At 36.9% G+C, this 15651-nt stretch overlaps 1 protein-coding gene across 1 annotated transcript in view; it reads left to right on the top strand.

Annotated features, from left to right (window-relative positions):
• The first annotated feature begins 13903 nt into the window (after positions 1-13903).
• LOC107596380 (protocadherin alpha-2-like) overlaps positions 13904-15651 on the top strand; it is a 24668-nt gene continuing 22920 nt past the window's right edge. Inside the window, exon 1 of the mRNA XM_016287103.1 lies at positions 13904-15397. Coding sequence (XP_016142589.1) covers positions 14276-15397 — 1122 coding nt within the window. The 5' untranslated portion in view covers positions 13904-14275. The remainder of the gene's footprint in view (positions 15398-15651) is intronic.

The following is a 15651-nucleotide window of genomic DNA, read 5'->3' as shown; positions in this document are numbered from 1 at the left end:
AGTCTGTGTGCCTGTGTGCATTGAATCTATTTAATACACGAGTTTCACAATTTGAGTTGAATTACTGAAATAAATGAACTTCATTCTAATTGAGCTGCACCTGTATATTCATCCGTTTTTGTATTTATACCGTTAATTAATTTAAACTTACTTTTTCATACAACAGCCATGTCAATTAAACGTGGTCGTTAAATTATTGCACTCACCATATTAGCGCCTATGAGGGTGCTGTAACTCACGCATGCATGCCTGCTTCTGGTATGGATATGCTGAGGAAAACCGTACTAGGTAGGGTTGTGGAGTTACTGATGCTGTGAGATGCACCTGTCCATCTTATGTTCTGTTTTTATTATTACTGCAGAACTTATAATTACATACAAGCTCAGGGAAAGATGGTCGTATCTTTAACAATGAACAATCATAATGACAAACAGCAGAAAACCTAAATATAATGGGTTTGCATACATCATAGTATGAGATTATATACACAGAAAAAAAGGCACAATGACAAGGTTAAATATCTTTGAATAATCATAATATTCATATAATCAATGCATCAAAATATTGCATTTGTTGTTGTTGTTTATAAGCCGGAGGGATGAAACAAGATAAATTATTATTTTAAGAGATTTAAGCCGGTTTTTTTCTTGTGGATGAAAAGTTTTGCACATAAAATAAAGTAAAGTAATTTTGGGTTTTCTTATGGAAAAATAATACATTTATAGATTGAACTGTGGGTCATATTAGTAGGGTTAAAAATATAAAAATTTAAATCAACCCAAAATGTATTGGTTATACTACAATCACAATAAAAGGGCAGCTGTTTCTTCAACAAGACCACAAAATTAGGAAATTTCATAAACATCAAAATATTTACAGAGAGATCGATTAAACCTGTGGCTTGTATATTTTATGTTGTTGCGCTTGTAACGTCGTAGATCACATGCTAACATCAACATGGCGGCTGTTGCCTGGATCGCATTCATACTTAACGAGATTTGGCTGTAGAGTACCTACTCTTTTAGCGCTCGTTAAGTAAGTACTTATTGAAATTAAGTACCTATTCATTGAGTAGGCGGTTTCGGACGCAGCCACTGATTCACGTCGTGAATTGTGTGCTTGTGAACATGTATGTACATGCATGAGCGAACACACCTAGATTTAGACTCATACTGTAAATTATTAATGCACAAAAGCGGGGAAAAATGAAAAGAATGAAGTGGAGAGAAAGTGAGAGGGACAATAATGTTTATTTCTAATGTTTATTATTCTTCCTGATAAAGTAACCGGCTAACTGTCCTGCAATAATGTACTCGTCAAAGCAATTTTACTCTCATTTTGCGCTTATCCAGTGTTAATTTTAGATGCTGTGTGCAAATGAAGAAATGTAGAAATGACAGCCAGTGATGTTTGTGTAGTCTTCTGGGTATGCTAGAATGTGTGTATGTATGTTTTGTGAGTGGCAAAGACATTTGGACAGTGACTCACACTTGCATGTCAAATACAGGCCGTATGTGTGTGGATGTGTGTATGTCTCATCCATGTTCCATGCACATGTGGGTCATTGTGCATCTCATGCGTTTCTGTTGATGTAAGATAATGTAATGTGTAAACATTATGTACAAACTGGGTATATGCACATTTTATACTATTTTTTATAACATGAACTTTGCACATGCTCTGGTGTATGTATTTTTATATAATTGTTTGCATGTGTGCTTGTTTGAAAACTGCCAAATCTTGTGTGAAGGCATACTTTCAAGGTGAAATCTATGCAAAGGTTTATACACAGTTGAGGTTATTTGTGTTTTCCCCATAAATGCTTTACAATACAGAGAAATCTGACAGTCTGCTCTGTAGTTTTCCAAACAGTGTTTCTGTTATCACAGTTTTTATTCTCTAGAAGAGCAACTTCTCCAGTGAGAGTTGTTCTTTTGGGGATCGTCACAGCAGAGTTCACTGAAGCTTTTAATGCCGCTGTGAATTTAAGAGCATGTTTGAGTTCGAACAGCATCCTTGCATCCCTCACACACACACACACACACACACACAGAGACATTTGCCTGGAAGATGTAGGCCAGCATGATGTGAATAATTTAGTCTGTTCACTGACTACAGCATAAATATGGCTGAATTCTATCTCTCCGTTCTTTTTCTAAAAAAAAGGTTTTGTGTGGATAACCTTGCAAACTGCATCTCTTTATTTATTTAGTAGTATTTATTTTAGTTTAATTGTTCTGTTTGATTTGTGTTTATAGGTTTGTTTAGTTTTTTGTTTTTACTGTCTTGAATTAAGAGGTTGCATTTATGCATATATACCTAAATTTGATTATAATGCATTTATTTTTGTATTGAATGCATTTTATTTTCGTTTATGGTTAAAATACAATTTATTTGCTTGAATCTGCTTTTAATGTTGAATTCAAATGGCTTTCTTGTACACAGACCCTGACTTTGTTTTCTGCACTGATTTTAGTGGAAAATCTGTGGAATTCTACTGTATGAATTTAAATGTGGTAAAAAGGGTTAAACATAGCTGACAGTACTAAACTCTTACTGGTTGCTGAAACTATCATCAAAATTAGGCAGAATGTTTTATTAATGAACAGGAATTCCAGTGTTGATTCTGCTTAAATATGCAGAACTGCGGTTTTATGTCCATACTTGCCTGGTTATACATAACTTCTCTCTCATCATTACAGCAATCGTGCTTGCTGGTTGTTTCTAGTTTTGAGAATGATGGCCAATGGCATGCAGGTGCAGGGAATTAGCATGAATTTTCTGTGTGTCTGCCACACTTTAGACGTGTGTGTGTGTTCATTAGACCTGAGAGTGATTCCAGCCACATCCTTCTGCAGCTGCTCCCTCTAAAAGAAAGCAGTGTGTGTGTGTGTGTGTGTGTGTGTGTGTGTGTGTGTCAGCTGTGAAAGACATTTCGATCAGCTCAGGTTCTGAATTAGTGTCAGATTTGCTTTTGTCCATTATATTTTCCTTCATCTTTTTTCACTTTACTTCATTCTCCTTTTCACTCCTTATTTTGTTTCTTTTACTGTGATCAGTTCAAGTTTCAGTTAAGTTAAAGATCAGTTAAAATGTCCTTTCTCTTCCTTCTAATTTTTCTCATTGTAATATTCATTGCGTAGATGTAAACTCTCCACTTGTGTGTGTGTGTATGAGACTCACTTCTGTAACTGCAGATCTGTTGAATTCTGTATACACCAATTATTTGTTCATAGAATGTTTGATTGTTATGTGGAATAATTTAGTATGATGTCATCATTTTTTAGAGGTGTTGTCTCGGTTTGTGCTCCAAACCAAAAATTATGCCTCAAACTCATTCTCTCTCACTCTCTCTGTCCTCCCTAATAATTTAAATATGAATACAGATGATATACCTATAATGGTTTATTATTTATATCTCTATGTGTAATTACTAATTACCTTCAGTAAAGGTCACTGATCATCAAACTCACTGGCAATAACAATGCTAGTATAAACGTGTGATGGTTCTAGCTTGATCAGTGTCGGTGAGTTTGATGGTCAGTGACCTTACTGAAGGTAATCAGAGTGTCGGCTGTAATGTGGGCTTGTAGCTGAGGTTGACTGAGGTTAAGTCACCATTCTGCCTTTGGGTTCAGCAGGACATCATGATTATTTTTTTTCTTTTCTCTATGATTAGGGGCGAATTCCAAATGGAAGTGAGCATCCCTATGCCCCTACTCCCTTCCCTTGAAGTGTGTTCTTTGAAGGGTGTAGGGCATTACTGTCTCGTATAAGCGTTTGGAACTCACTTGGCGATGGAAATGACTGACCAAATGTTATCTTGACAACCCTGCGCATGCATGCAGCATTCCATCAGTTGTTGGAAATAAATATTTATTCTTATTATTCTTATTATTTTATTCAAATATTGTCTAATTGTGTCTTATTTACTATTAAACGTTTTCAAACTAAACTTGCTTACACACGTCTTAAATCATATTTCTATCACTAACGAAAAATATGTAGTCTTACATTAAAATATACAAATTTAATTAGCCTATTCTATTTACGTTTGTATGTGAACTCTAAATCAACCCCAACTTTGCTTTAAAAAGCATCGCAAGATCTCCTAACCAAAGATCACATGATCACAAATGGAAATCACTTCCGTGAAGTTACTATCGCATGTTCCCTTCGCTAACAGACTTCTGGAAGGGCCCTTTGTGAAGAGATTCAGTTGTTTACTTTCGTTTGGATGCTCCCCTTCCAGAAGTGCCCTTCAAGGATGCAAAAAAAGCATTTTGGAATTCACCCTAGTTGTGTGTGCAAAGATTTGAAAGCACTTACCAGGTCTGCAGACCCTTGTGGATCTGTGAAAATTATTGTGAGGACATTTCCGGTTATTATAAATGAACATTCACTGATGTTCTTTGGGTCTGTAAAGATTGAAAACGTCTGGACTAAAACATCTCTCACTTATTGTAGTTTTTGTGTTTTCTGTTAAACATGAATAAACTGCATTAAACGCTGTAGCAATTATATTTTAAGCATCATCAAGAAGACAGAAAAGCATTTAATTCATTCTGTCAGTTAGTAATGAACACTGCTGTGACAAATTGTGTTTAGTGTGCTTGAACTGTCATTAGGGAATATGCAAGTTAGCAGTGACCTTGCACTCTTCAGAATCACTCTGTCACTCTGTAAGTGTCAATATTTTCAGAATCGCTTTGAAGAGAGTCTTTTTGGCTCTTAAGTCTTCAGAGATTCAGTCTTTTAGTCTGAATCATGAATCAAGCTCAGGTGTTTTGAGGTTAATCTGGTCCAACACGCTTGCCGTGCTCTCGGTGGTGTTGATGTGTGCTGTTGGATTAGGCCTGTCAGCATAGCCAGGGAGACAGTAATTCTACTATGAGCTTTCTAATGGGATTACAGAGGAAAGTCATCAGCTTTAGAGTGGTCTGAAGGGGAGAGAACTTTACCCAGCATTCAAAAGACCTGCCATCCACACGTGCAATATACACACATTTGCGGAGTCCATTGGGAGCCACTAAAAACTTTAACAATTAATGCTAGTTCATTTACTGACTGTCTAATTTAGTTCTCACACACTTCTTTTATCTTGCTTCTCACTCTTTTTCCACCTTTTAATCCCTGTTTAATTTCCCTTTATCTTCCTTTAATTCACTCCCCCACTAACCCCATTCTTTCATGCTGCTGTTCCTTTTTTCTCCTCCTTTTAACTAGTCCACTCACTCTATTTCTCTTCTCTTTTTGCTGTTTTGCTCCATTTTCATTGTTTCCTTTCGTCATGCTTATAATCATGTCTCTCTCTCCCTGACTTTGAATGTTCTGTTCTTTTTACATGCATAGTTTAACTCTGAAAGACAGGCATTAATATTGATGATGCATTTGCTCTTTGCACTTAAAGGTTTTTTTGTCACTGTCAAGGATTATTGTTAATGCATATTCTTTTTTGGGCTGAAAACTGCACCGAATGGGTTGTCAAGTTTGCAAACTTTTCACAACTGCTGTAATTATGTATGCAAAAACATTTACTTTAATTTTCATAAGAAGCCTTTCCAGCAAGTTATAGGAGGCTGAAATGTGTATGTGTTTATCTCAGAGTTTGGCATATTTAGAGCCCCTAAATGTTGATGCTTTGACCTTTATAAATGCCTTCCCAATAGTCTAGAAGTTTAAAACGTCTATATGCTCATCTCAGATACATTTGTAAAATCTATATATAGAATCAGAATCAGAAAGAGCTTTATTTGTATGTTTACACACACAAGGAATTTGACTTGGTGACAGGAGCTTCCAGTGCAGAATAAAGTACAGAAATAGTGCAGACATAGGCTACATTGGAATTACACAATTTACATTTACATTACATTTACATTTAGTCATTTAGCAGACGCTTTTATCCAAAGCGACTTACAAATGAGGACGATAAAAACAGTCAAAACTAACAAAAGAGCAACAATATATAAGTGCAAATGACAAGTCTCGGTTAGCCTAAAGCAGTACACGTAGTAATGTGTGTGTATATATATATATTATACACACACATACACACACACATATACACGCACACACACAAAGAAAAACAAGTTGATAGAATAGAAAAAATAGAAAGCTAGTGTTTGTTTGTTTTTTGTTGTTTTTTTAAATAAAAAAAATTATACAAAATAAATAAAAAATAAAAAAGAAGATAAATATAGATAAAGTAGAATTAAAATAGAATAGAAAGTGTTAGAGTTAGAGGGTCAAATAAAGGTGGAACAGATGTGTTTTTAGTTGTTTCATGAAGATGGCTAAGGACTCAGCTGCTCGGATTGAGTTGGACAGGTCATTCCACCAGGAGGGAACAGTTAATGAAAAAGTCTGTGAAAGTGATTTTGTGCCTCTTTGAGATGGCACAATAATATGCCGTTCACTTGCAGAACGCAAGCTTCTAGAGGGCACATACTGTAACTCTGAAGTAATGAATTTAGGTAAATGGGTGCAGAGCCAGTGGTGGTTTTGTAGGCAAACATTAATGCCTTGAATTTAATGCGAGCAGCTACTGGTAGCCAGTGCAAATTGATAAACAGAGCCACAGAGGTGTGACATGCGTTCGTTTCGGCTCATTAAAGATTAATCTTGCAGCGGCATTTTGGATTAATTGTAGAGGTTTGATAGAAGTGGCTGGAAGACCTGCCAAGAGAGCATTGCAATAGTCCAGCCTCGAACAAGAGCTTGAACAAGGAGTTGTGTTGCATGTTCTGAAAGAAAGGGCCTGATCTTCCTAATGTTGTATAAAGCAAATCTGCAAGACCGGGCAGTTTTAGCAATGAGGTCTGAGAAAATCAACATATCATCAATCACAACTCCAAGGTTTCTAGCTGTTTTTGAAGGAGTTATGGTTGATGAGCCTAACTGGATGGTGACATTTTTATAAAGTGATGGGTTTGTTGAAACCACAAGCAGTTCTGTCTTAGCCAGGTTGAGTTGAAGGTGATGGTCCGTCATCCAACAAGAAATGTCTGTTAGACATGCTGAGATGCGAGCAGGTGTTTTTGCAATGAAAGGTAGAAGGGAAACCGGTCTGTAAGTCAAACAACAATAAAAAAAAACAAATAAAATGGAATATAGCAAAATAATATTTTTAAAAAGAAAAAAGAAAAAAATTATACAATACAGTAATAAAAAGCTAGAAAATACACAATAGACAGATTTATGAATGTAAAGATATACTATTTACAGATGTAAAATTTTGAGATTTTATTTATATATATGTAAATATTATATACCACTAACAATGGTAAGTACATGGTGGCCACGTTGTTTGACTTAGGTGACCTGGAAGATTAAAACTAAATATCTCATATCATACATTTCAGAGTTTAAGCTGGTATTATATGTATTTTAACCCACATTTAATCAACATATGTATTGTTTCATTTCCTTTAAAAAAATGTTGTCTTTTTGCAACTGTAGGTCTCCTTCAGGGAAACTCCAAATGTCCATCTGTGTCTCAGCACAGCTGGGCCTCTGACCGGATCTCACATCTGTTTGAGTTTGAAAATGTGTGCACTGCAAGATATTGCTTTAAACAAAAGTAAAGTACTAACCTTTGCTCCTTTCTCTTCTTCTCTTTTTTTATTGTGCTCTCCCTGCATATGCTGTGTCCCCAGAGCACACTCAAGGTAAGACCATGACATTTCTTTTTTGAAGTAGATAGAAATATAGCTAACGTGGTTTTAAAAGAATTAGGATATGAAGCTCTTGATAATGCATGAGACCAAGTGAAATTATTAAGTTTTGATGAGGTGAGTGAAAGATGATGTTCAGCTTATGTGTGTGTGAGAGAGAGAGAGAGAGAGAGAGAGAGAGAGAGAGAGAGAGAGAGAGTTGAATATAGAATATAACTTTCGGAACACTGGGTTCTGTTTCTGTCCACTTGAAATGTCCCATAAGCGTTCTTGCTGATGTCATTCTGCAGTATCTCAGCACACACGCCTGCGGCACTACTCCATCTATCCATTCTATCTCGTTAACCTTTGCATTGAAATCTGCAGCTTTAAAGCTTTAACCCTTTCCTTTTGTGTGTGTATGTGTGTGTGTGTGTGTGTGTGTGTGTGTGTGTGTGTGTGATTTATGTGTTATCTGTCCTTGTGAAACACCCTCTCCTCATTGCTGGTTTCTCTGAGGGTGTGGCCCATACATCTGTGAACAAAACCAGGCGAAATGTAAATCAATACTCGGACCTCATTGGACGATTATTCTCTTGAGAGTCTGATAGACATAAACTGTGTGTGTGTGTGTATGTTTGATGGCATCTGCTCAGTTAATATTAACACATGGTGGAATTAATTTGCTTTTGATTAAAAATTTATCAAAACCAGAATTTAATCTGAAATATTTGATTGCTTTCATTGCAATTAGAAAGACAGAGAGGGAAAAGGCATAAAATGGATTGTAAAATATGTGTGTGGTCTGTGGAATGGATGGTTTTTCAGAAAATTAACATACAACTTAACTTATGGCTTGTAACAGTTCTAAGTATTTCCATCTCCTCACAGATTTTTCTGACATTAAGGGAAAGCAGCTGCTTTTTTCTCTTTCTAAGACCCTGTAGTCTAGTCATATATTCTGTGCATCAGTACTAGATTTTTAGTGAAAGATTAGATATTCTTAAAGTCACTCTCTTGATCAGGAGAAAAGCATATATTTGCAGCAGCTCCTCAACAAAGTATATACTGTAAGTGTCTTGTGGGAGTATGTGTGCTCTCTTCTATAGAAACAACTCTGCAAGAACTAGTATATACACTTTTTTTTCTATGTACAACTAGCACATATACCCGTCTTCCATAATGTGACACATTCCAAAGTAAAACAGAATATTCAACAAGAAATAAAATGTAGGATGAGAAAACTAAAGTTCTTTCATAGGCAAAACTAGTTGTTACATTTTGATGAAAGATTACAAAGAGAAACATTTTGTTGCTTAGGAATAATGTGCACCAATGAATAATTCACATTAGCACCAGGAATGTAAACTGGGTTAATTGTGATTCCATACTGGGGTATTGTAATCTGTTGAATGTTTAAAGGGGTCATATGATGCGATTTCAATTTTTCCTTTCTCTTTGGAGTGTTACAAGCTCTTGGTGCATAAAGAAGATCTGTAAAGTTGCAAAGACTAAAGTCTCAAATCCAAAGAGACATTCTTTATAAAAGTTAAGAGTCAGCCACACCTACCTAAAATGGTTATCCGCTTCGTCATGCCTAGAGCTGATCTGTGCTGGTCGCTGAGGAAATACTTTAACTTAGTGCTGTGGATCGCCAGCACATTTTATGGAGGACTGTTTACTGATCCTGGGAGAGTAATGTTAGACTAAAACGTGGGTAGTTCTGACTCACGTAAGTACGTTTTCTTTTATCATTTGCCACTAATGATTCAAATGCGAGTTTTGGGCAGTGTAGAGTAGCACTTGTTGTTTGTCATTTCTCCGATCACAAATGCAGACAGGGTTTTATGTTTACGCGGCGCGATGCAATGCAACGCAACGCGTAAAAAGACAGTATAAGTTATTATAATCAGTAATTATGTCCCCACTGGATGCAACAAATGCCTTGTTTATAATGGGTTTTAATGTTTTTGAATAACCAGTGTGTGTTGTGATTGGCAGCACTCGGCGCCTAGTCTGGAAATGTCATGCCCCTTACCATAGCCGCCTGCGAGCTTCAGTGTAAATATTGCGTCAAAATCAAATCAATTTGAGCGCGATTTAAACCCGGATGATTGTAACCACTCTAAGTGCGTCTGCCTTGTTGACGCTAGCGTGTCTCCGACATAGGGATAGGGTTGCAACAAATGATTATTTCGATAATAGATTAATCTGCCGATTATTCGACCGATTAATCGACTAATCGTCGATTATTTCGCTGATTAATCAGCAGACATTTATTGATTATTCAGCTTTTGCAATTAGTTAAAATATTGAGTTATACATATTCTAAGAAATAAATTAAGGTAATCACTTAATCTTTTGAAAGCCATATTATGTAATTACAGTTATACAATTAATTTAGCTATATGAAAAAGTAGCTGAATGATACATCATTCTGCCTAAAATCTCTTTTTGTAAATCATATGGATAAGAAACAAAATAAAGGTTAAGTGATAAGACGTTTTACTTTTGGATAAACTATTTTATTCACAACATAATCTCTCTTAAAATACCTTATAGGGTTATGATAATCAAAACAGTCTTGAGCTAGATCAAACTTTGATCTCTGCAAACTAAACTATAACTTAAATGAAATATTGTTTTTCCCCACTAATAAAAATATTTTATCTTTTGCTAGCTCCACACTGGAGAGCTGCTTTATAACAGAAAATCAAGTTGTAATTCTAACTGAAAGCAACTCTGACTCTGGTTTTTCATGTTTAATAATACTGTAAAGCTGCTTGATTTAAGGCTATCTATTGCATAAAGTACTATATAAATAAAGGTGACATGACTGGACTTTACTGGAGTACTGAACAGCAGAGCTCCTGCAAACATCCACATCGCTGTAATCAGACGCGTTTTAAACTGCTGCTTTCTCACCGCTGTCAGTTTTTGATGTGTTTATTTTGTTACTGAGAGGAAAGCGTGCAGTATATATTTACATATTCATTCAAACATTGCTTAGCAGCCTCACGGTGCGTTTCCACTACAGTGTCAAATCTGCGCTCAGTGCCGCTGGCAACGCTACAACACCACTGCTTTGGGGCGTGTCAAATTTAGGGCAGAGCACGCCTCTGAAAACAATGTTTACACCCTGTTTGCGTTTCATCCTCTTCTTTTCCCAGCGATTGGTTGTCGCCCAGCGTTTTTCGCTCGATATTTGTATAAAGTCGAGGAATACCCAAACTTTTTGATGCTCTCGGCTGCTCTCAACGCTTTCTCTGCAACGCTTTCAATCCCATAATGTACCGCGTAAGCGTTTAAGCTCAGCTTCCATAGGAATTAATTGAAATGCTAGCTCCGCTGCGCTCGCTACGTGCCAGTGGAGACGCACCATCAGGTTTGGCGCTGCCGCTGCGTCTTCTTTTCTTGATTTGCACCAGGAGAGCTGAATTACAGTCTTGCGCTACAGTGCAACACTGGTCAAACCGCGTGATTGCAGGCTCTTACATTAGGACCTAAACTAATGATTAGGTCATATGAGATCAAACGACTACTCAACAACAAAAATATTTGTCGATAATGTCGACTAATCGTTTCAGCCCTACATAGTGATAACACTCGTTGCCTTCTAGTGCAGCTCAACCAGGTCTCGTCCCATTCGTCGATATTTGTGATATCACAAATCCCGGAAAATATGTGTTGTAGTCCAAACGAGTCATTCGTTGTAGTTTTTGAAAAGTGATTTCTGTTAAATAAAATATCTCCTTTTGAAGTGGACTTTGAGCTTTGTAACTTTGCAGATCTTTTTTATGCTCAAACAACAACATTACAGACTAACTAAAGTTGAAAAAACATAATAAGACCCCTTTAATATGCAATAGGGTGTGTTAGCAGTGTTTTTGGCTCACAGCAGAAGCGTGTCTGTGGGGAAGGTGACAGAAGTCAGCAGGACCATGTGTCTCTGCTGCAGTAGCAACACATCACTGCTTGAGCTGACCTGCTCTCCAGAATGTACCGTGTTTGTGTGAGAGAGAGAAATGCAGGGAGACTCATTATAATTTCCTCATCCTGACTGTCATATTAATGACTCCCTTTTAATGTTAATATTCATAAGATGAAACACTGTGATTTATAGCTCATTTGATCAATGTCCCTATTATCGCCCCTCTGCCTCACTCTCACTGAAAAGCCCCCTCCTGCTGTAATGCGGTTTCCGTGACAACAGGTTTACTCTGCAGAGCCGGTTCTCTGCTGCCTGACATCACCCCTCCCCCTTTCTCCTCTCTCTCTTTCCCAGGCAAAAGCATATATATAATGTATGTTTGTATATAACCATACCTGCCTTTTTCTCTTACAGAATCCTGATTATATGATAAATATGCTGGTTTATACACCAACTTCTATCTCTATCTTTAATTCATCAGATTACACTTTACCACATTTAGATGTGAAAGACCCTCCCTCACACATGCACACACACACACACACACACACAGGCACACACATCTCATCACAGCCCCACCCTTGATGAAATCACACACTATCCAACCACCCCCTCTGGTGTTCACATTGCTTCCACACATCCTCAGGCAATTCGTTTTTTCATGTATGTACACACAGACACAGAAAGGTCAGATTCAGCCTCTGGTTAATGAATATGCCATAGTATGACCAAACTCTGTATTATGTATTCAATATGCTTCATTTCAATAATGTTTCTACACATGCACATTTAAGTGTCACAGTTTTAATGCTCTGTTATTGAACACTGAGAATTGATCCAAGGCTCATTTTACTTCAATTTAAACATCGGTTATTGAACCTATTAACTCAGTGCACCAATGTATATGCTGTGTTGCTTGAACCATGTTTGAGTAATATGAATATTTATCGTAAGTAAGCGTTCCTTTTTTTTATTATTATTATTATTTTTTTACTTTTTATTCTGGCCCTCATTCACAGTTCCATAATAAGTATACATCATTTTACATATTAACTGGAAAAGGTATAGGCTGAAGCCTTATCTTATTTTATTTTACCTACCATTTTTATTCCTAATAAGTGTCTTCCACTATATTTAATCTAAGCAAATGTAAAAAACAAAAAAACAATTACTTAAGACCAAATTTATTAAGACCTGTATATAGAACTGAAAATTACACATTTCATTAATTAATATTCAAGTATTTCATATACAGTTTGTTCATTTTCGGTTATATGTTTATCACCTTTTTTTTTTTATTTGCAACTTTTACTTATTCTTATGATACTTATTTTCATATTTTTTTTGTATTTTCAGGACTTGATAATTATTTAATAAAAATAAAGAAAAGTGAAGTTAGTTCTGAGAAAAGATTCTGCAACAAGACTTGCTATTTATGTGGCCTAGTGTGATCTTCATATTTTTGTTGCCAGTGCATGAGATTATGATTATTCATTTTTGAAATCATTTTTGAGGGGATATAAATAGGACATAGGAGGCTGCCAGCAGAACCTAATCCCTGGATTACACAGAAATTGAAAGTAAATTCCATCTCTATTTATCTCTCTCTATCTCTCTCTCCCTCTGTCTTGCTCACACTCATCTTCAGGAATCATGCGGTGAAATATTTAGCAAGGATGCCCCACTTTTACATGATTTATTTTTCTCACATGCACACTTGTTTATAAATTGGCTCATTAGATAAGATTATTTTGATTTCACTGGTTTTATGAAATTCTATGTGTATGTGTGTGTTTGCATGGTTGCGGTAAAAAGAGCAGGAGCACATACTGTAAGTGAAAACATTAAGTTTGAGAGAAAGGAGTACATGCATGCTGTGCTTTGATTCTTAGTTTAACCTTAATGCACACTCATTGTGTAAGTTTAATTATTTAAAAAGGAAACTTGTGTAGTATACAGACACTTTTATATTTTGTAATTGAATTTGATGACAATCATTAAATTTAATGATTTTTAATATATATATATATATATATATATATATAATAGCATTACTGTCCAAATAATGTTTAACTAAAACATAAATAAATAAATAAACATTTTGCTCTGCACTATTCAAATCTTTTTGGAAAAAAGTTTTGTATTTTAATATACTTTTTTTATTGTTTGTTTGTTTTTGGTCTACATAAGTCTAACCAGTTTGACAGACTCCATCCTCCATGCTGCAGTAGTTTAATTTGAATGACACTGATGATGAGGAGAATTAATAACCATTTATATGAGCGCGCATGACGCAGACATTGGAGTGAATTCAGTAAAAACCTATACACTTACATCTAATGATTACTTCACTTTAGATGTACAAACTCAAACTGATAAGACTATCTTCGCCGAGTTAGTGCTTCAGAAGGTTTTGGACAGAGAGAAGACTCCGCGGCTTGAGTTCACAGTGACTGCGGTTGATGGCGGATCGCCTGCCAGGACAGGAATCGTAGTGATCGAAGTTAATGTGATAGACACAAATGACAACGCTCCAGTTTTTATTAAATCATTATATAAAGTCTCCATAGCAGAGCACGCGCCAATTGGCACCACAGTAACTAGACTACAGGCTCGAGATCTAGATGAAGGATTGAATGCGGAGATAATTTACTCCTTTATCAATCGAACACCCCAAAATATTTTGGAGATGTTTGAAATTGAGGCGCAAAGTGGAGATGTCAGAATTAAGGGTGATATTGATTATGAGGAGAAGGCAGCTTTTGAAATCAGAGTTCAAGCCACCGATAAAGGTCCAGTGACTATGTCAGGTCATACTAAGCTTTTAATAGAGGTCCTAGACATTAATGATAACCCCCCAGATGTGACTGTAACATCACTTCTTAGCCCGGTAGAGGAAAACGCGGGAAAGGGAACAGTAATTGCCCTAGTGATGGTATCAGATCCAGACTCAGGTAAAAACGGAGCAGTACGCGTTCGCCTTGCCAGCTCCAGTCCATTTAAATTACAGTCATCCTTTCAGAACTACTATTCATTAGCTTTAGATGGCGTGCTGGATCGGGAAAACGTTACAGAGTATAGCATCACAGTCATTGCTGAAGACGAAGGGTCACCGCCAATGTCCAGAGCTAAAGTAATACAAGTGCAGGTCTCTGATGTGAATGACAATGCGCCTCGCTTCCCAAATTCTGTAGTTTATGCATATCTGCCCGAAAACAGCAAATTGGGCTCCATTATATCCACAGTGAGGGCCTCTGATGCTGATATCATGGAAAATGCACAAATAACATACTCTTTACTGCAAAGCTCTGTCACTGGTAGTCCTGTTTCAGCGCTCTTTAAAGTAAACTCATTGACGGGAGAGATCGAGAGCATGAAGTCATTTAACTATGAAGATATAAAAACGTTTGAGTTTAAAGTTCAGGCCACAGACTCTGGTGTTCCTCCGCTCAGCAGTAACGTGACTGTAAATGTTTTTATCCTGGATGAGAATGACAACAGTCCCGGGATTCTCGCGCCCTATTCCGAGCTCGGTTCCGTTAACACCGAGAACATTCCCTATTCTGCTGATGTGGGCTACTTTGTGGCCAAGATCAGGGCTGTAGATGCAGATTCTGGTTACAATGCGCTGCTGTCTTACCACATCTCTGAACCCAAAGGAAACAATCTGTTCCGAATCGGAACCAGCAGCGGTGAGATCAGGACTAAGAGGAGAATGAGTGACAATGACCTGAAAACTCACCCGCTGGTCATTTTGGTTTGTGATAACGGAGAGCCCTCACTGTCAGCGACTGTGTCTATTGATGTTGTGGTTGTTGAAAGCGCAGGTGACCTCAAGACTCCATTCAGACACGCGCCGATAAAGGAGGAGAGTTTCTCGGATTTAAATCTGTATTTGCTGATCGCCATTGTGTGCGTGTCCGTCATCTTTTTACTGAGTCTCATCAGTTTGATGGCTGTGAAATGCCACAGGACAGACAGGAGTTTGGGCAGGTACAGCGCCCCGATGATCACCACTCACCCTGACGGGAGCTGGTCTTACTCCAAATCTACTCAGCAGTATGA

The sequence above is a fragment of the Sinocyclocheilus grahami genome, unplaced genomic scaffold (genome assembly GCF_001515645.1).
Source record: "Sinocyclocheilus grahami isolate Dianchi unplaced genomic scaffold, SAMN03320097.WGS_v1.1 scaffold218.1, whole genome shotgun sequence".
In the NCBI taxonomy this organism is placed as follows: Eukaryota; Metazoa; Chordata; class Actinopteri; order Cypriniformes; family Cyprinidae; genus Sinocyclocheilus; species Sinocyclocheilus grahami.
This window is presented reverse-complemented; position numbering and strand designations above follow the sequence as displayed.